The sequence below is a fragment of the Triturus cristatus genome, chromosome 8, assembly GCF_964204655.1.
Source record: "Triturus cristatus chromosome 8, aTriCri1.1, whole genome shotgun sequence".
NCBI classification, from domain to species: domain Eukaryota; kingdom Metazoa; phylum Chordata; class Amphibia; order Caudata; family Salamandridae; genus Triturus; species Triturus cristatus.
The window spans coordinates 1184306152-1184333700 of NC_140591.1; the positions used below are offsets into that span (position 1 = coordinate 1184306152).

The following is a 27549-nucleotide window of genomic DNA, read 5'->3' on the forward strand; positions in this document are numbered from 1 at the left end:
GCCCCTTTCTGCACCATTATCCTAAGTTCTCCAAAGAGTTTTTTTTGTCTGGAACAGCAAGGCCCTGCTTTGCGCATGGTTGAAGGTTATCGATCTGTTGTTTCGGCATTCTTGCGGTTGCCGGGCCAACCTCCTCTGTGCAAGTCAATTGACTAGGTTCCTGAAAGGACTCCAGCACATGCTTTCCCCCTGGCCATTCATCATGCCCCTGTGAGACCTTAACCTGGTCTTTCCATTTGTCATGTGAGCACCCTTTGAACCGCTCACCTCTGCTAACTTTACTTGCTGATTATCAAAACAGCCTTTCTTGTGGTCATAACATTGGCCAAAAGGATCAGCGAACAACAGGCCCTCTCTGTACATCTACCGTATGCCACCTCTTACCAAGACAAGCTAATTCTGAGGACCTATGCCGCCTTCCCTCTGAAGGTATGCCAAAACATGACCTTACCTACTCTTTTTGCTCAGCATCACACTTCAACAAGCATTTACAATGCAATGGTCTCGGCATTGGTAAAGTTAGAGCTATTGGCATTGCTCATGACATTATTTTTATTTATGTTTTTGTTTTTAAAACATTTAAAGAAACGGCATTGTCATGAGCAATGCCAATAGCTCTAACTTTAACAATGCCGAAAACACTCCCAATGAAGAGCTCCGAGGAGCACACAGCCCTGGTCAAGGACAGGTCCAGCTAGCAGAGAGGCGAACACGAGCAACGCCTCGAAGACCTAAGACACCAAACTTTCCCAAACAGATGTATGAACAGCTTCGAAAGTTGTCAAAAACACTCATGCACACTTCTCACACGCATCCAATTTATACTCAAACATTTCTCTTGCGCATGCTTTCACACACCCCTTCCTTCTCTCACAGAGCTTCACCCTCACAGACACTAAATCTCATGCACACTCTCAGCTTGCCCTATCTGATACTTCCCATCACCGGTGACTCAACATTTTGAACAGGCGAACGAAAATACCTTTCATTCTCCCATTAAATATGTTGCTTTATGCAACCCTCAACTTTGGGAAGAATACCATGTTAAAGAACAGTAGATGTTGCAGTGCCCAGTATAATGTGCTCAAGGCGAGATCAATTGCATTGCAAATGCTCTTTCATAAAGGAGTAATTCCTTAAAATTACAACGTTGAAGAAAAGATCACAAATTTAAAAAAAAAATGTAGACAAGTAAAAGCTACTGCATGCATTGCATTCCAAGCATTTGCACAGAGGGTGACCAAACGAATTCAGGTTGAATGGGTAATGGATTTGATCTCCAGCACCAGATACTGAAAGGAAGTGCAGGAATCACTTGGTAATCAATTCAGAGTTCGTGCAAGCCTGCCAGAGACCTATCTTTGTAAATAAGGCTAAAAACGAATGTCAAAGGTGGGAGGGCAACAGATGTACACGAGTTTATGGGGAGTAATATTTCCGAGTTTCCAACAACAACAAGAGATTTGAACTTCGAACTGGTTATCTCCGCTATCTTTAATGTAGCATTAGCTGCTGATCGGAGGGGCTGAAGGGGAGGGGGAACCCTCCACATTTTAAACTGGCGTAGGGATATGATAAAGTTTAATAAGGGAATGCATGCCATCAGGCTCCATCACAAGCTGAGACAAGCCCAGGAAAGGCTAGCAGGAGACGAGCCCATTACACCCAAACCAAGGGGATGCACGCACAAAATTGTGATCCACACCGGGAGAGAGGAATGCACGGCACCACAACTCAAGGACAGGAGTGCATCCTTACATGACCCAACTCCAGTGAGTCATGCACTTCACCAGGGCGCCTAAGGAAGGCACATGCCACTACGAGCAACCAAGTGGACGCACAGACACCACCAAGACCGATGCCAAAAGGAGTCACAGACCACCAAGACGCAACAACTAAGTGAACGGGTTCTGTGCACAACTGACACCACATCTGCCCTGCCATTCCCCAAAAATCCGTACCCCTTCAGTGTTGTCCTTAGGTCTCCCATCCCCAATCCCAGTCCAGAAACCTCGTTCCGTTAACTGCCTTGCATGACTATCACTAAATACGTACCATTCATCCGGGGGCTCGACCCCATCAGGAGCATTACTGTAGATCCCAAGATTCCCTTCCAAGATATACTTAAATCCACACGCTAGTCCCCGCCACCCACTTCAATCAGAACTAAACACGCAATTGCCATGTCTGTTGGTCCCCCACGACCTCCGAGGCCACAATTCCTTGAGTCAGCTCCCCTTGGCCTCTGGTGCCCCCCTCCCAACGTTCTCTGGGTCACTCACCGGTCGGAGGTCCCTCTTCCCCCCGGGACTCACCGGGCCCTCCTCCCGCCTCCATATCCGGTGCCGCGCTCCGCTCCGCGGGGGGGGCGTTTCTTCTCCGGAATATTGGCTCCGGGTGGGGGCGCAGGAGGGAGACGAGGGGGTCCGCTGAGGGGGACGGGCAGGGTTGCTGAGCCGATGTGGGTCCGGGAGTCCACCCTCCTCCGGAACCTTGGGGAAGGGGGGCAGTCATACTCACGGGCTGCTGGGGGAGGGGTGGAGAATTACAAAGGGGCTATGGGCCGGTGCATGAGGGGGCGCGTGCAACCAGTACACCCAAGCGCGCGACAGTGAGCTGTGCGATCGCCGCGCTCCCGACCACGGCGAAGAGGCGGTAGGGCAGGGAAGTGCCGTGCAACATAGCGGCCATCTTAAAGAGTCCCCGAGTCCTTTGATTTCTTAGGACAACAAATACCCTACAATATGCAAATACATTCAAAAAACATAAGGATCTTTTTTATAGCCTGTGGAGAGTCAAATTTAAATGAATGAAAACGTGTGAATTAACAAAAAGAAATAGGTACAAGCTGACGATTGCTATACTACTTTAAAAGAGAAAGGCCACATACATTAATTTACATTCTTCTAAGAATTAACTTTGCTCACGCGTCTGTCCTAGTTATTGAAAATGCTGCACTACGAAAATGGCCGCGGCCTAGTCGCTTTCCTTTAGGGAGGTGCACAAAGCTGCGCGAGAAGGGGTAGCAGTACGCAAGCAAGCGCCAGAGAGAAGTATTGCAGCGAAAGCGCGTGCGTGATCCTTCAGCCCCTTTAACTGTACGCAGGACTTTAAATAGGAAAATAAACGCCTGGAAACAGGGGGGGGGGACGGGTGGGGCTGGAAAGTGTGAGGGCAGACGAGCTAGCAAGCGCCCAACAAGACTAGGTCATGATGGCATAAAGTAAAGAAGCAGAAAGTACACGAGGAAGGTCAGAGCAGGGGAGATTACAAACAAGCACCGTGAGAATTACCCGCTGCCTTTCTCCGAGGCAGAGCAGAAATGCCTCGGAGAAAGGCAGCGTCGTTTTCGGATTCGGGGGCGTGTTTTGCTGTTGTCTCCTCCCTGAGACTTCTCACAAAAAACACGCCCCACGATCCGAAAAGGACGGGGCCTAATCTGAATGACTGACCTCTTCTCCAATGGCTGGCCAGCATTCAAGAGGCCAGCCAATGGAGAACAGGGGAGAAGAGGGGCGGGTTCAATCCCCTCTTCTCCAAGTCATTAAATCTCGGAGCGAGATTGCGCAAGCGCAGCCGAGACCTAAAAACAAAGAGGAAAGACGCTACTGTCTGGACACAAAAGGAGCGTTGTCATTCTACCTTGATCACACAGAGTTCCGTGTGGACAATCAACTCCTGGCATGGTGGAGCTAAGAAAGGGTAGACCGTGCAGAAGCAAACTATCTCACGATGAATAAGGCTCTGCATAATGTTTTGCTATCCAATGGCCAAACATTAGCTTGCATGCTCATTCTGCCAGAGCCAAAGGTGCGACCAAAGCGTTAGGTTGTGGAGTCCCTGTCCAGGACACCTGTCGGGCAGCAACATGGGCATTGTTACACACGTTTCTGAAGCATTACTGTCTTGATGGTAAGGTCTGTCATAATGGGTACTTAGCCTTTTTGGTTCTTCAGGACTTTTTGGTTTGATTTGCATCGTAGACAGACTGCCGAAGAGGTGTTGCATGGGTATCTCTTCTAATGTAAGGACTCTGCTTCCAGAATTCTCTATCAGATAAACCAGTTACTTACCTTTGGTAACACCTTATCTGGTAGAGACTTTATTTAGTTGCAGATTCCTTGCTGACCCTCCCATCCTATCAGCTCTGTTAACCGTTTCTGATGGATACATCTGCCTGTGGATTCCTCACCTTATGAATATCCCCTGCGGCAGCATTCCGCGGAAAGTTTTTCTTAGCTCTCCACGCCGACAAGGTCATCACAATGCTATGGCTCCACACGCGGCTCCGCGTGACGTCACTGGAGCCATAAGAGGGCCACGTCGGCGTGATGACGTCAGTTCCCTTTTTTCCACGCTGTCGATGCTAACGGTTTTTTCTGGGACTCTCCTTACTTTTGTCTGGATACATTGTATTTTTGATTGTATCTCTCTCTGTTTTGGCATTAGGACACCGAGAATGTCGGGCTTTAAGCCCTGTAAAGAATGCGGGGGTCATATGTCGATTACTGACCCTCATGAGGACTGTCTTTGGTGCTTGTCATCTGACCACGACGTCGAGGACTGTTCTTCTTGCAGGAAGATTAATCCGAAGGCTCTGAAGGAACGGGAGGCCAAGCTGTATATGGCTAAGGCAAGAAAAGAAAAAAGGGGTCGTAAAAGATCGAAGTCAAGGTCTTCGACGTCGCATGACTCCAAGAGACAGCATAAGAAGAAGAAGAGGCATGCATCTCGGCGCCGATCGTCGAAAGCTGTGGCTTCGAGGTCCCCTTCTCCAGCCCATCGACGTTGAGTAAAGGACTTTTTCTCTCCTTCTCCTTCAGTGTCTCCTCAGGTGACTCCGATTCATTCTCCATCTTACAAGGGGACTCCGAAGCGTTCACCGACGCCGAGATTTTCACCGACTCCAGAGGGTGGGTTGAATCGGGCTGATGCTGAGGTTCCTTCATCTCCTGGGGCTCCGCCTGTGACTCCAGCGGCTCCGACTCCAGAGGTGCCTCGTTTGGCTCCTGAACCAGCACAGTACCCACAATTTCCGGCGCCGGGTTCGGATCCATCGCATTTTTTAAATGCGATGTATGGCGAGTTCGCCAGGGCCTTGTACCCCTCAGGAGCTCCTTCGGGTCCCATGGGTCCTATGGCTTTCAGTTTGGGTGTGCCTCATCAGTATCCTAAGGCCCCCTTTGTACCATTTATGAAGATGACACCGTCCTGGCAGTTTTCGGCTCCGAGGATGTTGACGCCGTATGGGCAATCCCCGGCTCCATCCCGTGAACCTTCTCGGATTCGATCGGTGCCGGTTACTACAGCGGATCCTCCTTCGATGCCCTTCCCGGAGCCATTGACGCCGCGTGTGGCGCCGCCGATGCCGCAACCAAAGATGTGCTCGAGGAGAGAAGCGCAGAGGTTGTTAGAGGAGGAACAGTACCAGGCTGAGGAGATGGAGGAAGGGGAAGTTTCTGATACGGAGGATTTGTTTGAGGAATTGTGTGAGGCAAGTGGACTTGATACTTCCACAGAGTGGGATTTTGCTTCTCAGAAGGCTTTCCCCTCGAAAGAAGTTGCACCTTATCATATTGTGATAAGGAAGGCTGCTGAACTTTTGGATTTGCAGCTTCCTATGTAATTTACTTACAGAGGTGCTTCATTCTCCTTCCTCTGTGGTTGAACCACTTTTGCCTTTCAACGAAGCATTGACTGAGCCAATCCTTGACGTGTGGAGGAACCCACTTTCTGCTCCTGCAGTTTCAAGGTCGGTGTCCAGAAGATATAGACCTGCTCCAGGGGATCCAGTTTTCCTTTCATCCCACCCTTCTCCTGAGAGCTTAGTGGTGCAGGCTTCTTGTTTCAAGCAGTCCACAGGTGCTTTTCCGCAGGCTCCTGCTGACAGGGATTCCAAGAAGTTGGAACAATCTGCAAAGAAAGTCTTTTCATCAGCTAGCATGGCTCTGGTCTACCAACGCCACTTGTCTGTTTGGTAGATATATTCATGCCCTTATGGACTCTGCCAAACAACTTCTTCCTAAATTGTCTGAGGAGGATAGGGGAAATCTGAGTGAGGTGCTGGCAGACTCTCATGCTGCGGCTCGCCAAGTCATCCAGTCTGGCCTGGACACCGCGGATTCGGTTGCCAGGGTGATGGGTTCATACATTGCAACAAGAAGACATGCATGGTTGAGGTCTTCTGGATTCTCACCCGATGTACAGACTGCCCTTCTTGATCTGCCTTTTGATGGCTCTAGACTGTTTGGAGAGAAAGCTGATTCTGCTCTGCAAAGATTTAAGGACAGTAAGGCCACAGCGAAGTCTTTGGGCCTGCAGACTCAGGCGAAAGGTTATGCCCATAGACGTTACCGTGGCTTCGGAAAGTCTTCCTTTCGTGGTTACAGATAGCCACAGCAACAAAACCCCCTGTACAAATCCTATAGGGGTAAGGGCGGAGGTCGCCTTCGTTTAGCTGGACGTCGGCCTTCCTCCTCCTCCTCTACCTCCCCAACCCCTCCTGGTAACGCAGGAAAGCAGCCCTAGATCCGCCATCTTGATCATGTAGGTCCCGTGGGAGGTCGGCTTACCCATTTCCTACAAGATTGGAAATCAATCACTTCGGACCTTTGGGTTTTAGATCTGGTAGAAAATGGGTACGCCCTTCCCTTCAGGGAATTCCCTCCTCCTTACCCTCCTTGCACGGAGGATCATTTACCTCTCCTTCAAAAGGAGGTTCTTGCCCTGTTAGAAAAAGGTGCGACAGAGGTGGTTACGGAGCAGGAAAGGGGTCAGGGATGCTAGTCCCGGTATTTCCTGATTCCCCTGAAGGATGGCAGGTTACCTCCTATCCTGCAACTCAGGATTTTGAATCTGTTTCTCAAACAGGAGAGATTCAAGATGCTCACCCTAGCGCAGGTTCTTCAGGCGCTGCAGCAAGTGGATTGGATGGTGTCCATCAACTTACAGGATGTGTATTTTCACATCCCAATCCTGAAGTCGCATAGGAAGTATCTCCGGTTTACGGTTGGTTCGCAGCATTACCAGTTTGCGGTCCTTCCGTTTGGTCTTACTACTGCACCTCGAGTCTTCACCAAGATGATGGCGGTGGTGGCTGCCCATCTTAGGAGGTCGAGGATCCCGTTTTCCCCTACCTGGACGACTGGCTTCTGAAGGCAGAGTCGCCAGAGATGGTGCGTCGTTATCTGCAGGTAACAACTCAGTTGTTGTTCAGATTGGGTTTTTCGATAAATGTGCCCAAGTCTCACCTGGTGCCCTCTCAGCGCAACCTGTTCATAAGGGCAGTACTGGATGCCACTGTGTGTCGAGCTTTTCCTCCTCCGCAAAGGATTCTCGACATTCAGGAAATAATCCCTTTATTCTACAGTGGAGCGGTTGTTCCAGTTCTGAAGGTCCCACGTCTGCTTGGTCTGTTTGCCTCCTGCATTCTTTTGGTCAACCATGCATGCTGGCACATGAGAGCGCTCCAGTGGTGCCTCCGCAGACAGTGGTATCAGCACAACGGAGATCTCAGGGAGTCAGTCAGGATCTCCAGAGAAGCTGCAGAGGATCTGTCTTGGTGGAGCATGGAGGGCAATCTGTCTCAAGGAAAGCCGTTTCATCTTCCTCCATCGGTGGCCACAGTGATAACGGATGCCTCTACCCTAGAGTGGGGTGCTCATCTGGGGGATCTGGAGATCAAGGGTCTTTGGTCCCCAGAGGAAAGATTGTCTCATATCAATCTTCTGGAATTGCGGGCGATACGTTTGGCGCTCAAGGCTTTTCTCCCTTCCCTTCGCGGTCAGTCGGTTCAAGTCCTGATGGACAACACTTCCGCGATGTGGTATGTCAACAAGCAGGGAGGAGTAGGGTCGTACCGTCTCCTCGGGGAGGCGTTACGGCTTTGGTCCTGGGCTCAGGGCTATTGGATTTGCTTGGTGGCAAATCATCTGGCCGGGGTGTTGAACGTGCATGCGGACATTCTCAGTCGGCAGTTCTCTTCCGACCACGAGTGGAGGCTTCATCCGGAGGTAGTTCGTCACATCTTCCGGACGTGGGGGACTCCTCGGGTGGACCTGTTTGCCACTCTCGAACGTGCATTGCCCGCCATTCTGAAGTCTCCAGTTTCCGATGCAGGGGGCTTTGGGGGACACGTTTCAGTTGAGTTGGAGCTCTCAACTCCTTTACGCATTTCCTCCCATACCCTTGATTCCTCGGGTTCTGAGGAAGATACGCCAAGACCGGGCCCAAGACATATTGATCGCCCCAGATTGGCCAAGAAGGGTGTGGTACACAGATCTACTTCACCTCTCATCGCACCCTCCACTCCGTCTCCCTCTCAGGGTAGACCTCCTCTTGCAGTCACGGGGGCAGGTTCTTCACCCCCACCCCCAGAGCCTGCACCTTCATGCCTGGAGTTTGAACGGGGCAACCTGAGTTCTTTCTCCCTCCCTCCTGACGTGGTGGATGTTATCTTATCGGCCAAGCGAGACTCCACTTAGTCCATTTACTCCTACAGGTGGTCAAGATTTGTTAAATGGTGTGGAGATTGATCTATTGATCCCTTAAAGGCTCATCTTTCTGATGTTTTTTGTTTTGCGTTGCATTTGGCCCAGCAGGGTTGTGCTGTGGCTACTGTTAAAGGTTATTTGTCAGCTTTATCAGCATTTCTTTGTTTGCCTGATCAGCCGTCTCTTTTCAAATCTCCGGTGGTTTTAAGGTTTATTAAGGGCCTTACTAATATGTTTCCACCAACTCCCTTCATTATGCCCCAGTGGGACTTAAATCTAGTTTTAACTTTCTTAATGGGTTCCCCATTCGAACCTATGCATAGTTGTCCTTTGAGACTGCTGTCATTCAAACCGGTTTTCCTTGTGGCTATCACCTCAGCTAGGCGGGTGAGTGAGCTTCAGGCTTTGAGTTCTAAGCCTCCTTTTCTGATCATTCATGCTGAAAGGATGGTTCTTAGGACCAGGGCTGCTTTTCTGCCTAAGGTGGTATCTCCCTTCCATCTAGGGCAGTCCATTACCCTCCCTACTTTCCATCCCCCCATACACTTCCAAGGAGGAAGAAAGGCTGCACCGCTTGGATCCTAAGAGGGCGGTTAGTTTTTATTTGGATAGAACGAAGGACTTGCGACAGGACGATTATCTCTTTGTGGGCAACGTTGGACGCATGAAGGGCAAGGCGGTGCACAAGCACACTCTCTCCAGGTGGATTATCTTGTGCATCAAGGTCTGCTACGCTCTGGCTGGTAAGGAGCCTCCTGAAGGCATTAGAGCTCATTCCACCAGGGCTAAATCGTCTACTTCTGCCTTGTCCAGAGGTGTTCCTGTGTTGGACATCTGTAAGGCCGCAACTTGGGCCTCCCTCCACACTTTCGCGAGGCATTACTGCTTAGATTCCGAAGTGAGGAGTGACGGTCAATTTGCACGCTCTGTTTTGCAGGACTTTTTGGTATAGAAGGGTGGATACCCTCCTCCGGGAGTGGGACTGCTGTGGGATTTCCATTCATAAGGTGAGGAATCCACAGGCAGATGTATCCATCAGAAGAACAAGTTACTTAACTTCGGTAACGCTTTTTCTGGTGGATACAGTATCTGCCTTTGGATTCCTCACTGACCCACCCGCCTCCCCGTTGTCCACCCTTTTATACCTTAAAAGAGGTATTCGTTAATATGTTGTTTCATTTTGTCATTGTGTATTGCCTCTGTTTGCCTTTGTGTAGGCTTTTTGGAAATGCTTGCTTTCTTTTGCTTTCCTTTTTCACTTTACACTGTGTGTATTTGTGTGAATACTGTGTACTATGTATGCATTGTCGATATGGTTGGTCCGCCTGTTTCGCCTCGGTGACACGGAAAAAATGGGTGGAACTGACGTCATCACGCCGACACGGCCCTATTATAGGTCCAGTGACGTCACGCGGAGCCACGTGCGGAGCCATAGCATTGTGACGACCTCGTCGGCGTGGAGAGCTAAGAAAAAGTTTCCGCGAAATGTTAGCGCAGGGAATATTCATAAGGTGAGGAATCCACAGGCAGATACTGTATCCACCTGAAAAAGCGTTACGAAAGGTAAGTAACTTGTTATTCAGTCTGGTTACCTTTCTGAGAGCCTTAGCAAGCCATACCAGTCACTCAGCATTCTTTTTGGCTCTGCGTTTCTGGCGTGGAAAGTCGTACAAAGAGACAGACCTCAGCATGCTGGAGTGGTGCCTATCTAAGCATCATGCACATCCCTTTCGGCGAGGCTGACCCAGAGCTGAACAGTGGCACCTACCCGCACGCAGGTGTAATGCTTAAAAATGTCAAGATCCAATCTGACACCTGGGTAATATTCTAAGGTATGGAATGTGTGGCTAGAGTGAGTCTCTACTATTAAGGGGTTGTCGAAGGTAAGTAACTTGTTCATCTAGGGGTGTACTTGGTTCATTTTTTGGTACCAAAACCTAATAAATCTTTGAGGCATATTTTGGACATACCGTTAATGAGCAAGTTGGTAAAATACCACCTCAGAAGTTTATCCCCTGGCTGGGGAAAGGAAGCCTACATGGCAACCATAGGCCTTAAGGATGACTATTAGCGCATGCCAATGAACAACCGGCACAAGAAATCCCTCAGAGTAGTCGTGAACCAGATACCTAATCAATTCAAGGTACTACCTTTTATGATAATTCAAGGTTCTACCTTTTAAGATAAAGGCAGCACCCGAAGCCTTTACGAAATGTCTTGCAGTGGCGGTAGCACCCTTGAGAAGCACTACATGTGCACCCCTACCCTACAGATTAGCTGGTAAAGACGACCTCCCTCCCACAATGCCAAAGGATCATACAGACAGTAATGCAAACTCGGCGTAAACTTGTGTTTTTTGATGAACCTGGGAAAGCATCTCCTGTCCCAGAGAAAGGAACAACATTTCTTTGGAGGAGGCCAAGTAAGAGAGAAACAAGAGGATTCCTGATAACCAAGAAGATCCTAGTATTGACAGAGCAATCTTGCCTATATCAAAAGGTGCAGCATCTGACAGTGGGGACTGTTATGAAACTAATGGCCATGATGGCCACATGCATTTCACTAAATCCCATTGCCAGCCTCCACACGAGGCCAAGAGAGGCTCAAGTGCCAATAATCACAGCCAACTGAAATTTTGGAGGATCTAGTGGTTGTCACAGAGAAGGAGCGGAAGGAAATGGTGTTTGAATACATTTCAATATGCAGACTGTTAAAGCAACCAACTCAGTTTGTAACAAATACTGCAGATGCTTGCCACATGAGCTCATAAGCATAATAAAACCTGCACTTCGGGGATTTATGGAACATGGCGGAGGCAGTGGAACCCCTAAATGTGTTGAAACTCAAAACAGTCTTCCTGCAACTAAAAGACTTCCATGCACAAGCCAGAGGGGAAAAAAGTACAAATACAGACAGACAAACAACCATAATGTTTTGCCTCAACAAAGGGGAGGGACAAGATCACACGTGCTATCCAACCTTAGCCCAGAACATTTGAAATGGGCGTTTCAAAGAAATCTGTCACCAGAGAATGCCTTATCGATTGATTAGTCTGGATATTTTGCAGTTGCTTTCCTTCATTCCCAAGCTGGCTCTTTATATAGTAGGTATACTGTGCAAAGAGTCCAGGTAGCTCTTATAAGTGGACAGCAATTCCAAGGTGCTCTCTTAGTGGGCAGTGATGTCGAACAGCCTTAGGCTTATCAGAGAGGAGTGTTCGATATCTGCAATACACACAGTCAATAAATGATGCACGTGACTCAATAAGGAGATCCACTCCAATTTATAAAAATAACACTTCTCTATATTCAATAAATGGCACCAAGATCATCAAAATCAGGTAAGTATGTTTCGAGATAGAAATAGGTTACGTTTTTGACACTTAGTGCAATTTCTGAAGCAGTAATTTTATCCTATGAAGGAAAGACATATACTGCATACAGGTACTTCAAAAAAACTTACAGGGCCAATATTCAGGCCTTAAGGTGAATATGGGGCTGGGACCAAGGCAGCACTCAGGCAGCTGGGTGCAGAGGTGCTATACAACGTCGGGTGCCTCATGTAAGTCAATGGGGATCAGTCCAGTAGCAAAGTTGCTGCAGGTGGAGACTGGGAGGCCATTCGAGCTGAACCAACAAGATGGCTCAGGTCTCGCGATGCTCAGGGACGTAGGTACACCTTTGGTCCTCTTCTCCTCTGGCCGAGGCAGGCAGGGGCAGAAATGTTCTAAGGCGTTTGTTTCTTGTCACCAGAGTTACACGCAGTAGAGGGGGCCTGCGCAGAGCGGCTGCAGGGGACGTCAGGCAGTCGACAGTTGGCAAAGCGAAGGTGGGCTTCGGCTCTGGAGGTCTGGGGACTATGCTGGAACAGTTGGCCATCTTAAGCTCTGCCTAGGGGGCACAGGTGCAGTGGTGCTTTTCGGTGTTGGGTTTTTGGCGGTCGGGAGTCCTCGCAGATCTTCCGATGTGCCTGAAGGATGCAGGGGGAGCAGCTCTGCTACTTCACTGGAGATCTTGGGTCTAGAGTGAAGGCTGGAAGTCCTCCTAGGCTTTTGATGGCGCAGGCAGCTACAGGACTAGTCTTCTTTGGAGAAATTGTCGAGGACAGCAGACAGGCTAGCTGGGTTGACACCACGTCAGTTGCTGGTCTTCTGTTCTTGCTTCTTGCAACTCTTCAGCGTCCATCTTCTTCTTTCAGGTCAGCAGGATCTGATTTCCTGGTGCCCAAGGCTCCCCTAAATGTTAGAATTAGGGGAGTGCAGGGTAGTAGCCAATGGGCTCCTTACCCCTGGGGTCACATTGTGCCCCCTATACGACCACTTCCTGTGGGAAGTGGGCATAACCCTGTCCTTGAGTTCCAAATTCTGCCATCACCAAGATGACAGACATTGTAAATTTTCATATCCACATCAGGTAGCCCACCTTGGGGGTGGAACTAGCATGAGGGTGGACATGCCTTTCTGCCTACTAATTTTCCTGCCTTTCCAAGTGCCAAATGGTCCCTAGTCAGGGGGTTTGCCGTTCCCTCACCTCTAAGGAAAGCCAGATTTGCATACCAAAGGCGTTGGGCACTTTGAAGCTTCCTGCCTTTTAATTTAATATTCCTTCTGTTTGAGGGAGTGTAAAAACCCCCTCTCCAGGGTAGGCTTTGTTCCTGACCTCCCGAAATCATAGGCTCTCATCCCTGGGGGTCAGAAACCTGTCTGTGATGGCAGACTGATCTACACAGTCAGCCAGTGCACTTGTATTTGGGAGGTTTTCAAGGGGGACCTCTAAGGTGCCCTCTGGGTGCATGTATTAGTAAATCTATCACTGAAATCACTGTGGGTTTATTAATTCAAAATGTTTGACGCAAACATCTTTAGTTTCAGTGAAGCCATCGTGTAGCTGTGGAACTCGTTTTTGACCAGTACCCAGCACATGTCCTTAAAATGGATTCCCTGGTCACTTGTACTGGCAATAATTAGGCTGACCAGCACAAGTGCATATCTGCTCATGCAGATATGTCCAAACATGTAGTCTGAGTGCAGCTTGGTTCCCCAGAAGAAAAGTTACCACTTCTGGAGGAATTCCCTTGTGACCATGATACTGCCATGAGGATTAGTACCCTCTTTCTCTTTGCTTTTTGCACGTTAATGCATCTGATCTTCCCGCGCTCCTCCTAACCCCCATTCTCTGCTTTCAGCAGTCCTTTTGCCAGATACTGGCACATTTTGTAGGTATACCCCGCCAAACATTTAACGTAAGACGGGTGACAACCATAACTCCTGTATTTCTTTAAATTTTATTTTAATTCTTTGGCACATTGCCTGAGGCTATGTGGCCCACCTATCCATTCCTTTGCATTGGCTTTTGCATGTCTTTGGACACTGAAAACACAGGGCACTCCCAATTTAATAACCAGTCCCAAGGTGTACTGTGTACTACTTGTTGTATCTAACCTGCACTACTTTGTGATTGGCCTCATACATGCCTAGGCTTCCGTTGCACGCGTGGACCGTTACCGGTCCGACAGAACAGCGGAGCCCTAAGATGTCAGAGAACCCACACCCATAGCGCTCGAACCCGCGAACCCACGAGTGCAGCAAGGAGCCTCTGTAGCTTCCAGTGGCTTCCAGTGGCGGCCGAGTATCTTGTAATTGTGTTTTTGGATACCAATAGTACATTTGTAACGAGGAGCCGTGGGAAAAGCCAGGAGATCACCATTCTTCACCCAGCAGCAGGCATAGCGAGCGGAAGCCACATACCGGAATCACCCGACAGGAGGGGAGTTTGGAACCGGCGTTGCTCCCGGCGGAGTGTGAAGGTCTTTGCTGTTTGGGACTCGTCGTGCTGGTGTATTGTGGTTTTTCCGGGCTCACGACGCTGAACGTTTTCCCTGGGCACGTTGGGGTGTTCTCGCTCTCCCCCCGCCGCTGCGCTTCGATTGTAGCGTGGCCGCCGAGTGGGGGTGTGCTCTGGGGGCTCACAAGAACTGTAAGAACTACAGGCTCCAGCAGGTGTAGCGGGTGGAAGCCTCATACCGGAGTTATCCGACAGGAGGGGGACTTAAAACCGGCGTTACTCCCCGCGGAGAGGTCTCGGGCGAGGTGTGGCTCTCCTAGGCCCTCAGAGGCCCTCAAAGGCCGGAGGAGGCTAGAGGAGGCTGGGCTGGGCCAGGGTCACCCCTTGACATGTTGAATTTCGGAGAGGACTCTCGGCCAACACCCCAGTAAGCAGACACTGTACTAGCATTGTATATGACTTACCGACAACTATGTCTGATTAACGTATGTCTGCTAAACCTATTGGTGTTATTCCTAGAGGCCAGAGTGGTTGATTTCGTCCCCTACTGTGTATGTACGCATTATGACTCCCCCTAAAGAAAAATCTTCATTGCTAGGGGGGGGGGGAAATAGAGGAACGCTAGGAACGCTAGACAATTATGTCATTAGGACTACCACAGGTATTGATAGGGACATTGCTCTTGCGGAGCGACGGGCCGAGAGACGCCGTTCAGTTGAACTTATAAAGAACAGGCGTTCTTCTCTGGGCCCGTTAGACTTAGCTATTTCACCGCTTGTCAGTACGTACACAAGTATACCACCCGACGCTGAGGAATTTGAGGTATCTCTTAATGACAGCATCCCATTGCTCTTGCAGGATGGATAATTTCTACCAGATGGAAGCAATGATTTGAATTTAATCGATTCTGAGTCTTTTTGTAATTCAATACCAGAGGTAGAAGTCCTGGTAGATACCCTGTTCCGAACTCTAGAGACTGCTCAAAAATCTAATAAATCTCTAAAAATTTCCAGACCCCAAGGTCCACCACAAAAAAAAGGAGACGTCAAGGATCCCCCCCCAAAAAAAAGGAAGAAAGAGGGGGAGTGGACTACTGAAAAATAAGATCATTCAAATTGATTGTGGTAACTCTAAGAGCCCTTCACCCAATGCACCCTTAATATCTGCCACAGCTATCCCACCACACCTCCCATTAAAAGAAACATCTTGTGCTGATTTAATGGGAGGCATTGAACAATTAATCCGATCCCTCATATTGCCACTAATAGAGAGATTAATAAGATTAGCTCAACAGCTAGGGAACGTAGAGCAGACAATCGGGGAAATTAAGGGGGTAATTAAGGATGTGCTAAAGCTTCCAAGAGAGTCTACAACTATAGAACCATCCTTAAACAATACTCCTCAAAAGGAAGTAAAAACCACTAATCCGGATAAATCGAAACCCTTGAAATCAATGTCCCCTAAAACAACACGGCAAAATGCTGGAATTAGTGATAAAGTCCCTGCGGTAGGCGTAATACCCAATAACCCAGAAAATACGCAAAAACTAAGTGGCCGTGATCACCCCGACAGGGTTATTGTCCCTAAAGGAAACAATGTAGAACTGCCTCCGGAAGCAGTTCCGTTTGTGGTAGTTCTCACTGGAGTGCCCGCTTTAGAGGATAATAAGAGAGAAGATCAATACCAGCTTAAAAATAAAGTTATATTTTGGCTTAGGCAAAATAGACCACTTCCTCCAAATATTAATGTTGAGATATTACACATTAGGCGTCTTCCTTGGTTGGGACATAGAATAAAGGACATATCCGGGGATATCATCATTATTAATTTTAGAGATGTTAGAGCAGTTAGATACATCTTAAATTGGTTCCCCCAAAATGGTGGTAATGTAATCACTCCACGTGAATTGCCCTGTTTTTACCCTAGAGCCACATCGGCTCCTGTAACTAATTTCAGGCCCTTATTTCAGTGCCCGGATGATTGCTTTAGGCCCCCCTTTCAACATCAGGACGATGTCAACAGGCCTCTTTTTCAACAACAGAATGATTGATTTAGACCCCCCTCTCATTATCAGGATGAATGCTCTGGGCCCCCTTCCCAACATCATGATGATGGCATTTGGCCCTTATTCCAACAACAGAACGATCATTTTAGACCCCCATTTAAATATCAGGATGATCGTTCTAGGCACTTGTTCCAACGCCAGGATGATTGCATCAGGCCCCAATTTCAACAACAAAATGACCTTTTTAGGTCCCCATTTTTAAATCAGGATGATAGGTTACCATACCCACAACTAAGTCAGCCCTGGGAATATCCTAGGAAGAGACATTTATGTCACCCACTTCGAACACAAAGAGGAAATCTGGGATACACACCTTCTTTGGTAGGAACAAATCGGTTTATAGCCCTTTCCGGTTTAAATGAGTGTGACTGACTGGGCGGTGGAAAAGATAAAGTCACATTGATACTCATGGATACTTCTCAAGGGGGGGGAAGTCTGCTGTACTACATATCCCTCAAGATCATATAATCCATGGGGAAAGTGTAACAGGGAAAATGCACAAGAAAATAAATCCCAACGTACAGGAACTTGAACTCATTAAAAAATCTTTCACGAGAACCCTTCTGGGTTGCTAGTCAATATTGGGGGTTGATGGGAAACTGACCTAATGTTGCCTGGTAACAGAGGATCAAAGCATGAGCAAGAAGATGTTGGCCTGGTCCTCATGCCGGATTTGCTTGGGGTGAACACCGACAAGGAGAAATTGTTGCCAAAACAGAATAAACTCAGGGAGCAGGGTGGTCTAGTGAGGATTGTCTCCTGGAATTCATGTGGGTTAGAGAGCAAAGTGCTCGATACTATCTGGGGAGATTTTGTCCAAAACATTGACATCCTATGTGTACAAGAAACCTGGCTTATTAATGAGATACATCTTCCTGGTTTTAAAACGTTTCATACCCCAGCAGTTTGTTCCCTGTCTGGAAGACATAAAGGAGGGATTTGTATTTAGGTCTCTAATCTGCTAAAAGTTGTTAAAATCGTAAGAAGAAGTAATACACATTACTAACAGATGGTCTCAGTTATCTTAAACCAGTGGGTCGAGCTATTAATAGTTAACTTCTATAACAACATAAAAAATGGGGTTTTTGCAGAGGTTCTAGGTAGCCTGCAAGGGGAATTAAATGCTCAGAATTTGTTGAGGGGGAAAACAAAATGTTGGTATGGGTAGGGGATTTTAACTTGAATATTTGTGACCAAGAAAGCTGTGGATTTCAGGAATATGGCAGGGGGGAAAATGTGAGCAGGTGTCACTTTACGCATTCAGTAAAAGGAGAGGTACTAAATAATATTATGGCCAATTTGGACCTTGGCTTTGCAAACCTAATGTGTACACCTAAGGTGGAATTTAGTGCCACATTTCTAGCTAGAGGGTGTCACTCCGTTATTGATTTTGTGATTGTGTCAAATAGTTTCTCACATTGCGTAGAAAACTTTGTGATTCCAGCAATTGGCCTAAGTGACCACCTCCCTCTTAGCATGACCATAACCACAGGAGAGCTAAGTAGTATTACTACTGTGGAGTCACTTACTTGGACACAAAATATCGCCATAGCTCGCTATAATGGGATGACAGTTAAGTGGAGCGCCGTAGACTCGGTCAATAAATTTAAAGAAATAATAACTCTGGCTCTAACAGATATATTGTCATGTTTGGATGAGAGTACCTCAGAAGAACAAACCTTGGAGGCCTTTGGTAGAATTACTAGGGTGATCCAGGATAATCTAACCAGGGTACAGAGGAACAAACTTAATAAAGGGGTGGGTTGGTTTGATTCCAGATGTACCAAGGCGTATACTGCCCTTAAGGCTGCCTTGAGCTTTAAACCAAGGGACCTCAAGGTAATTAGATACTGTAGGAAGCCGTATACCCAGGCAAGGTGCCTGCGGAAAAAGGAAATCAAAGACGCAGCATGGCAGAACTTCCTGACTGCCTCACAGAGCAGAGACGCCAGGGCCTTCTGGGAGGCAGTCAACGCACCCTTTTTTACCAAGAAGGCAGAAAGGTTGGACATCGCTATTGATGAAAAAACTTGGATTGATTTCTTCTCAAAGGTATATAAAAATGTCGAGGGGTCTCCCATGAAAGAGGACAAATTGATAGGGTGTTCATTGAGAGGGAGTGATTTTCACCCCATTACCATGGGGATTACCCTACAGGAAGTAGAGCTGGCACTACAAGCTAGTAAAAGTAATAAAGCCCCGGGACCGGATGGGATCCCTAATGATATCTATAAATTAAATATAGATTTGTGGGCCCCACTTTGTACCCGGGTCCTACAGGCTTGTTGTGCCATAGGATTTATTGGTACCTGGTCGGAATCGGTCATAATACCGATATACAAAAAGGGGGACAGGGACTGCCCATCTAATTATAGACCTATTTCTTTATTAGACTCCCTCATGAAAACGGCGGGGAGGGTGGTCTTAAATAAATTGCAACCGTGGGCCGAGGAACATGATATTGTGAGCCCTGTACAGTATGGCTTTCGTGAAGGGATGGGCACGGTAGAGCAGGTCTTAAATTTTGTTTTGTTACAAGCCAAATACACTCAGGCTAAGGAAGGACAATTATACGCTATTTTTGTTGACCTCTCTGCCGCCTTTGATTGCGTGATACATGCCAAGATGTGGCAAATTCTTGAGGAAATGGAAGTCGATCCTGCCATTGTACTCTTTCTAAGGCAACTTTATTCAGGGGCAACGGCCAAAGTTAGATTTGGGTTAAGAGGGGAGTGCACTGGGCCCGAGAGGGGAGTGCACTGGGCCCTTCAGGATAGAAAAAGGGGTTAGACAAGGGTGTGTATTGGCCCCCTTTCTTTTTACCCTTTATACGAATAAACTTGAGGAGGAACTGCGCGCTTGTAAAATAGACTCCCCAAAGTACGATAACAAGTCAATTGTATCGCTTCTGTATGCGGACGACGCGGTACTAATGGCGAGAACGAAGGTCGGAGCAAAGAAAGCCCTTACAAAATATCTTGAATTTATGGAAGAAAGGGGCCTTATGATAAATGCTAAAAAATCATATGTGATGCAGTGTGGTAAGGCTCGTCCAAGCTTTAAAAATTTTAGAGCGTCGGGGCTTGTAATTGAGCATACTAAAACTTTTCCATACCTCGGGGTTATAATAGAGGGTTCCGGCTCCTGGGGGCCTGAGGTCAAGAATAGGACCCTATCTTTTAAACGCACCATAGGCGCATTAAAGAACTTTGCCGCTAAGCTTGGCAAAAGACCCCCTGAGGTCATGCTAAAGATTTATAAATCTAAATGCAGAAGTGTAGCGTTATATGGGGCAGGGATCTCGGGGTACCAGGATACATCGGCGATACAAGTTGAAGAAAATAACTTTTTCAGATACTCTACCGAAAGGTACCTCAGTCTTTAATTGCCATCAGGAACTGGGGATGGATTATATATCCGACCTGATTAAACTGCAACCTGTCCTACTCTGGCGCAGAGTATGGGTCTCAGTGGCCCTTGGCTTAAATCAGGAAATAATAAAAGATGTCATGGGCCTAGATAACGCCAAGAGTATACCCTGGCTTGAGTATATCAGGAAAATATTTACTGATATCCAAAGGCCGGAGTTTTTCAGCATCCCAGCTTCAATTTTGAATGTCTCAAAACCAGAATTAAAGAGGCTATGTATGGCCCATTTTGAACTTCTCAGGTGTGTAGGAGAAATAACAAAGAAAACAGTGAGTGAACATCAATTGTCACTGACCACCTACACAATCCAGCCATATCTAACCATGTGTAACCTGGGCTTCGACCGATTCATTTTGACAAGATTTAGGTTTAACCTATTTCATTGGTTAGTTACATATCCAACCAAAAATGACTGGTCTAGAGCCCTGGCTCCTTGCCCTTGTGATAGTATTTCTGCACAATCCACCTTCCATGTAGTACTGTTCTGTAAATTATATGGCAGTGAGCGTAATAGGTGGATCAAACAGTACTTGAAGCAAGGTGCTTGTCGTCAATGCCGTCCTGCGTTCCTTAGTCTGCAGCAATTGGGAAATGCTACCTGTACTATGGTTATGTCCGGTTTTTTTAAAAGTGTTCGTAGAAAACGGAACTTGGAGATTAGCGAACTCGTCTGAATTGATTTAATACTGTTTTAACTAAATGTTATTTATTGTAATGATTTGTATTGATATGTATATATATGAATTGTCGCTTTTATGATTTTATGTAACAAAAATCGAATAAAGCTAATCTACTACTACAACAACACATTTATGGTCCTCACAGATATTGAGGCAAAAAGAAATACAACAGAGGTAACACTGCATTACTTATCTGAAAGAGACTATTAGTTATCGATTCCTTACCTTAGAATTACCCACAGGCGTCAGACTGGATCCGGAGAATTTTTTCTCAGCAGTACCCCTGCATGTCGGTAAGTGGCGTCGGTTGACTCCGCGTTCATCGTTGGCGTCGTGATCGGCAGAATGACCGAACGGTATCATATTAGACGCCGCGCCTGCGCGCTGACGTCAGTTCTTTCTTTTTTTTCCGTGCCAGCCAGCCAGCGCAGATCCTGAGAGAGCGTGCCCCTTAATCACTTTTTGACGAACTCCTTTTTGACTTTTGTCGACATCTTTTCGAGTCTTCTGACTCCTGGTGTGTGAGGGATTTCCCGTCCTCGGACCGGCTTCATGCCTTGTGACTCCGGTCACAAGTTGATGTCAGTCATGGATCCGCACCTCGTGTGCCTCTGGTGCCTGGAGCATGACCACGACCCGAAGTCATGCTCCGACTATCGGGCCATGAACCCGAAGTCTTAGCGGGAGCGGTCCTGAAAGCTTCTGGAGGCCCAGCAGTCGGCTCCGCGCCGCTCGAGGTCCCGGTCGACAGTGAGGTCACTGGACCGGCCGCGGAGCCATCACCACTCTTCAGCCAAGTCTTCATCATCGGGTAAGTCGAAAGCACAAAAAGAAGTTGAAGAAGCATCGTCGCCCTTCACCTTCTCCCCGTCTGTCGGCCGATGCGACGCGGGACCCAGAGCGTCGTCTCTCTCCTGCTCTGCCTTCGGAGCCTGCTCCTGCGACGGCTCAGCGCTTCCCTCCCTTTCCGGTCGCTGGAGCGTCACCTGCCCAGATTAGAGCTTTTTATGAAGCACTTCACGGCATCTTTGGGCAGCCCGTCTCTGCTGGCGCGCCTTTGGGCCCCACGGCCTCAGTTGGGGGCCCTGGGCCTTCCAGGCCGGCGGCTTCGGCGCAAGAGGGCCCCCGAGGATCCAGGCCTGGATCAGGATCGATGCCGGTCGACCTCATGGTACCTTCCCCGGCACTGATCCCAGTGACGACGCCTGCTGTGCCCCCGGCCGGCATCGACCACAGCCTCACCCCCGACATGGACACGGAGCCAGACCGGTGTCGATCGACGTAGGTACCGGTCACCGACTGGTACTTTTGTACCACTGTTCTTTCCTGGGGTTCCTTTTCGCCCTGAGTGGCAGCCAGAGGAAGGTGAGGAGGACTGGGAGGAGTCTGTTGACCCTCTGGCAGACCAGCTGGAAGAGCCAGACTAGAGAGAGGGGTTGGGTGAAGCCAGTGGCCTGGATACTTCCCGGGATCTTGGTATGCTTTCTCCCCCTACCGTGGCTACATAGGAGAAAGCCTCCTACGCTGTGGTGTTGCGTAGGGCGGCTGAGGCCTTGAGCTTCCTATGGTGGCAGTCAGGACTAACCTCCTGACTGAGGTGCTTCAGCCGGCAGCAGCCTCTTCAGAGCCCCTGCTGCCTTTCAGTGAAGCCCTCACTGACCTCTTTGGTCCAAGCCCAGCACAGGGGCCCCTGTGGACAGGATGATTGCCCGACGCCACCGCCCAGCTCTGGGCGACCCACTTTTCCTCTCCCAACACCCTACCCCAGAGAGCTTGGTGGTCCAAGCCTCATCCTCAAAAGGTAGTGCATTCCCTACAGCTCCTCAAGATAGGGAATCCAAGAAGCTGGACCATCTTGGGAAGAAGATGTTTTCTTCCGCCAGCTTAGGACTGCGGTCAGTGAACACTGCACGTCTCTTGGGGCGTTATACACACACGGTGTGGGATACGGTTGCGCAGGTGCTGCCACAGTGCCTGGAGGAGGCCTGGGCCGTGCTCACACGAGCTGTTGCTGAGGGGCGAGAAGAAGCAAAGTTCACTATTCGGTGTGGGTTGGATACCGCCGACTTGCTGGGCAGAACGGTTTCCACGTCCGTAGCCCTGAGGTGCAACACCTGGCTGAGGACCTCTGGCTTCTCTGGGGATGTCCAATCTACCCTATTGGACATGGCCTTTGAAGGCCGTCGCCTGTTTGGTGAACAGGCGGACAACGCACTGGAGCGCTTCAAGGGCTCTAGGGCTACGGCCAGATCCTTGGGCCTCGCAGTCGCTTCTCATCCCATGCTGTCTGCCTTTTGCCCCATTTGTGGCTACGTGCAGAAGTCGCACCTGATTCCCTCCCAGAAGCTCCTTTTCATCGGAGCGGTTCTGGACACGGCGCAGTTTCGGGTCTATCCTCCCGAGCAGCGAGTCTGGGATATTCGGGCTATGATACCGATGTTTCAGCCTCTATCCCGGATTTTGGTGAGAATGACTCTGAGGCTTCTGAACCTTATTGCCTCCTGCATCCTGCTGGTGGATTATGCCAGGTGGCATATGCGGACTCTGCAGTGGGACGTGAAGTTCCAGTGGGCGCAGCCTCATGGAAATCTTTCTGATTGTGCCAGATCTCGGAGGGCACTCCACCCCAATTGCAGTGGTGGCTAACGGACCAGGATTGGGTCAACTGTAGATCCTTCTCCCTTCCCCAAAGTCCACAATGGTGGCAGATGCGTCACTCCTGGGATGGGGTGGCCACATGAAAGAGGCGGAGATCAGAGGCCTCTGGTCTCCGGCAGAGTCTGGGTTCCACATCAGACTTCTGGACCTCCCGGCGATTCGTCTTGCACTGAAGGCATTCCCTCCTTCTGTCAAAGGAAGAGTAGTGCAGGTGTTCACGGACAACACCACTGCCATATGGTACTGCAACAAACGGGGTGGGGTGGGGTCATGGACCCTATGTCAAGGGGTTCTCTGCCTTTGGCTGTGGATGGAACATCAGGGCATGTCCCTGGTGGTTCAACACCTGGCAGGTTCCCTGAATGCCAGGGCGGACGAACTCGGCCCTGGCGTCTTCACTCTGAGGTGGTGCAAGGTCTCTTTCAGCAGTGTTTAGAACCTTGGTTAAATCTGTTTGCCACCAAAGAGAATGCGCAATGTCGGCAGTTCTGCACGTTGGCATTTCCAAGGCGGCACTCGCTCTGCGACGCTTTTCGTCGGAAGTGGAATTGCGGTCTTCTATACGCCTTTTCACCTATACCACTTCTGTCTTGAGTGCTGATAAGATCAAGCGTGACCGGGCCCAAGTCATTTTTGTGTTTCCGGACTGGGCACAGCGAGTCCGGTATCCCGATCTCTTGAACATTGCCATCCATCCATCCTCCGATCAGACTGTCTCTTCGGGAGGATCTTCTGTTGCAGCAGCAGGGGACGGTCCTCCACCCGAACCTATCCAGCCTCCACCTTCTTGCGTGGAGATTGAGTGGCGACAGTTGACAGCTTTCGACTTTTCTCTCGAAGTCTGTAATGATATCTTTGCAGCCAGGCGTCCCTCCTCCAAAACGGTATACGCCTGCAGATGGAACAAATTTGTGGCATGGTGCACAGCAAAGGCTGTGGATCCCCTTTCTGCCCTCCTTCTGAGGTTCTCCTTTTTCCTCCTATTCCTTTCGTAATGCCCCAGTGGGACTTGAATCTTGTCTTAACTTACATTATGTGCGCTCCTTTCGAGCCACTGCATAATTGTCCTCACAGACTTTTGACTTTAAAAACTGCTTTTCTGGTTGCCATCACCTCTGCTCGCAGGGTGAGTGAGCTCTGGCTATTTCTTCGAAACCTCCTTTCTTTGCTGTCCATTCGGACAAGGTTGTCCTTCGAACTAGGCCTTCTTTTCCACCCAAAGTGGTTACCTCTTTCCACATAGGACAGACCATCACATTGCCCACCTTGTTCCTGCGCCAACATCCTTCCAAGGAGGAGGAAAGACTCTATTGTTTGGATCTGAAACTTGCATTATCGTTTTATCTGGATTGCACAAAACCATTCCGGGTGGACGATCAACTCTGTGTTGGCTATGTGGGCGCCAGGAAAGATCGGCCTGTGCAAAAACGGACCCTCTCTCGATAGGTTGTCCTTTGCATTAAGATCTGTTATTCCTTGGCGAAGAAGGAACCTCCGTTAGGACTGCACGCCCATTCCACCAGGGCGACAGCAGCCACTACTGCTTTTGGACGTCGAGTCCCCTTCAGTGACATCTTCCAGGCAGCTACGTGGGCATCACTGCACACGTTCACTAAACATTATTACCTGGATATTCAAGTCCGAAGAGAGAGCTTTTTTGGCCGTTCGGTTCTCTAGTACTTTTTGGTGTGAACATAGTTTGCAGACCCACCTCCAGTGTTGGTATTGCTGGAGTATCTGTTCTAAGGTAAGGAATCTATAACTAATAGTCTCTTTTAGATGAGCAAGTTACTTACCTTCTGTAACAATGTATCTGTAGGAGACCTATTTTAGTTATAGATTCCTTACCGCTCCACCCATCCATGGCTCTGCACTTATGGCATGGAATGTCGTGTAAAGAACTGACGTCAGCGTGCAGGGGTGGCGTCTAAGTAGATACCGCAACGTCATTCCGGCGATCACGACACCAACGATGAACGCGTAGTCGACCGACGCCACCTACCGACGCACAGGGGTACTGCTGAGAAAAAATTCTCCGTAACCAGTCTGACGCCTGGGGGTAATTCTAAGGTAAGGAATCTATAACTAATATATGTCTTTTACAGATATATTGTTACCAAAGGTAAGTAACTTGTTCTTTAGGGCCCCTTTGAAGGATATCTGCAAAGCAATGAAAAGTGCTATCTTGCAAATTTGTTTTACACAGGACTGTCTAGATGTGGATGCTAGGTATTGCTGCTGTGCCCTAGATTATGTTAACAATTAAAGATGTCTTTGCATTTCTTTCTGATTTAGACTTTCAGTTCTAAGGAAGTGCTCAGAGTTCAGAGCTTAGGAAAGAATTAAGGATGTATTCATTAATGAATTTGTAACATCCTTTATGCTAATAATGTTTCTGATGGATTCTCTCACCTTGGGACTGAGTCCTCTTCGTCCACCATTCTCTCAAAAGACTTTTAAAGGTTCTTTGTCAGAAGGAGACTATAGGGACTGGTTGCAAAAGCACGAGTTATGCCATAAGTGCATGGAGGTTACATCATTCCATGGGTTGTGAGGAATAGCTCAGGTGAGCATGTAGGTGCCACTGGTTGCATAGTTTGTGTTTAAAAAAAAAAAAAAAAAGTTATCAGAGTCCATTCTCACACCAGGAGATAATTCAACAATATTGAGAATCTGAGAAATTAACAGTGTCTCTCAAGCATTTTTTATGGAAATGTAGCGAATATGATTTATTTGTGTATGGCCCTAAGAACTGTTATATTTTAGGACACTGCAGCAAGGTACAAATAGTGTGTTCGCAATGGTGTTTGCCACATGAAAGGCTATCACGAAGGAAACAGGAAGCTTGTGCTGTAGAATATTTGCTGCGCAACTCAGTTACTTACCTTTCTGTTTATATTTCTTTCCAGCTTCCCGTGGTGTCATTTAATGTGAATAATTTGCCTTTCACTGAGCCCATGTTGGATGTCTGGTCGCAGCTGGTAAACTTAGCAGGAAGCAAACTTGAAAAGCACAAAATGAAGAAATTCTCCAATCAGGGTCTCACAGGTAAAATGAGATTTAAACTTTTTGTCTTAAAAGTTATCAGATGTTATTTTGAGGTGATTATTAAACGACTGGATATATTTACTTAAATGAATGTCTGGATCACAACAATCTCTGTACTGTTTCCTGGTTTTTTGTTTTGTGGGTTGTGTTAAGTGTTGAATAGGTTGCAAGCTTGTGTACTCATTGTAACTTATGGATGCGTTATTGTATCTCATTTATTCAATGTGTCTACAGACCAAGTTGACTTGGATCTCCTAAGGTGCCAACAGTTGAAACTGTACATTTTGAAAGCCGGTCGCGCTCTTCTATCTCACCAGGATAAATTGAGGGAGATCTTATCTCAGCCAGCCATCCCAGAGGCCGGGGCAAACACCACAGGTTTGTCTGGTGTTACTTATTTTTGATATCTATTCATTTAAAAAAGTATTTTCAATCACATTTAAGATTTTAAAATGATTGAGTACATAGCTAATTTAAATACATATTTCTGCTCATCTTAATGCATAGTATGGGGTCTCGGGCTTTATGGTAAATTAGCGTGCAACATTAACGATTGTCTAGGTTAAGATTTGTTTTCAGGAAAAATAATTTCACCAGCTGGATATTCAGCCCAGGCAGCTGATGGGTTGCCGTTATCCGTGCCTTAACTGGGAATTATATTTTTGTTCTAGTTTAAAAAAAAAAAAAAAAATGTTTTACAAAATATATTGTAGGGATAAAATGACAATGGGAACAAGTAATCAGTCACGTTTTACTGCATTTCTGCAGTTTCCAGTCATATTGGCAATCTGATTGCAATATTATTTGTGAGGTGCATTTTACTTTAAATCCCAAAAGGTTGATGATATATCTTGTCTATAGCCTTCATCTAGGGCTTTGCAGCACCCACACTTATAGAACTGTATAATTGTCTAATTCTCCCTGCAGCACCACCATTGCTTCACAACTGCAATCCCACCGTTTGCTCCTGTCAGTGTAGATACTTTTTTATTGCTTGCTTTGCGTCGCGTTGTGGGTGCAGTTAGTTGGACATGTACATAAGTTAAAGCTCAATTATAGTGTAAGGAGTATCTTTTCAATACGAGAAATTGTTTTCCGTTTGGCTTATAATTATATTTCCATCTGCTAAACAATGCGGGTAGACTTTTGGCAGAGTTACCTTCCATGCTCAGCAAAGCAGTCTGTCAGAGCCTGAGGTCTTAGTGTAGAAGCAGAGACGTCCGTGCCCTTAAGTCGTAAACTAAGTTGTGGGGATGTGCACCACACAGAGATAAGCATACTCCCCTTTCCAACCTTATCCTTAGTGTTCCTTATGCATTGCACAACTCTTTTCCTATTCCTTCGAGTGGAAGTTAAATACTTACAGCAGGCTATGATTGAGAGCTGCAGGAGAG

The 27549-nt window shown here is 47.8% G+C and overlaps 1 protein-coding gene across 1 annotated transcript in view; it reads left to right on the top strand.

Annotated features, from left to right (window-relative positions):
* Positions 1-27549, top strand: part of LOC146805589 (E3 ubiquitin-protein ligase HERC2-like) — a 1563844-nt gene that overhangs the window by 574354 nt on the left and 961941 nt on the right. Inside the window, 2 exon segments of the mRNA XM_085622871.1 lie at positions 26017-26155; positions 26390-26533. Of these exon segments, the coding sequence (XP_085478997.1) occupies positions 26017-26155; positions 26390-26533 (283 nt within the window).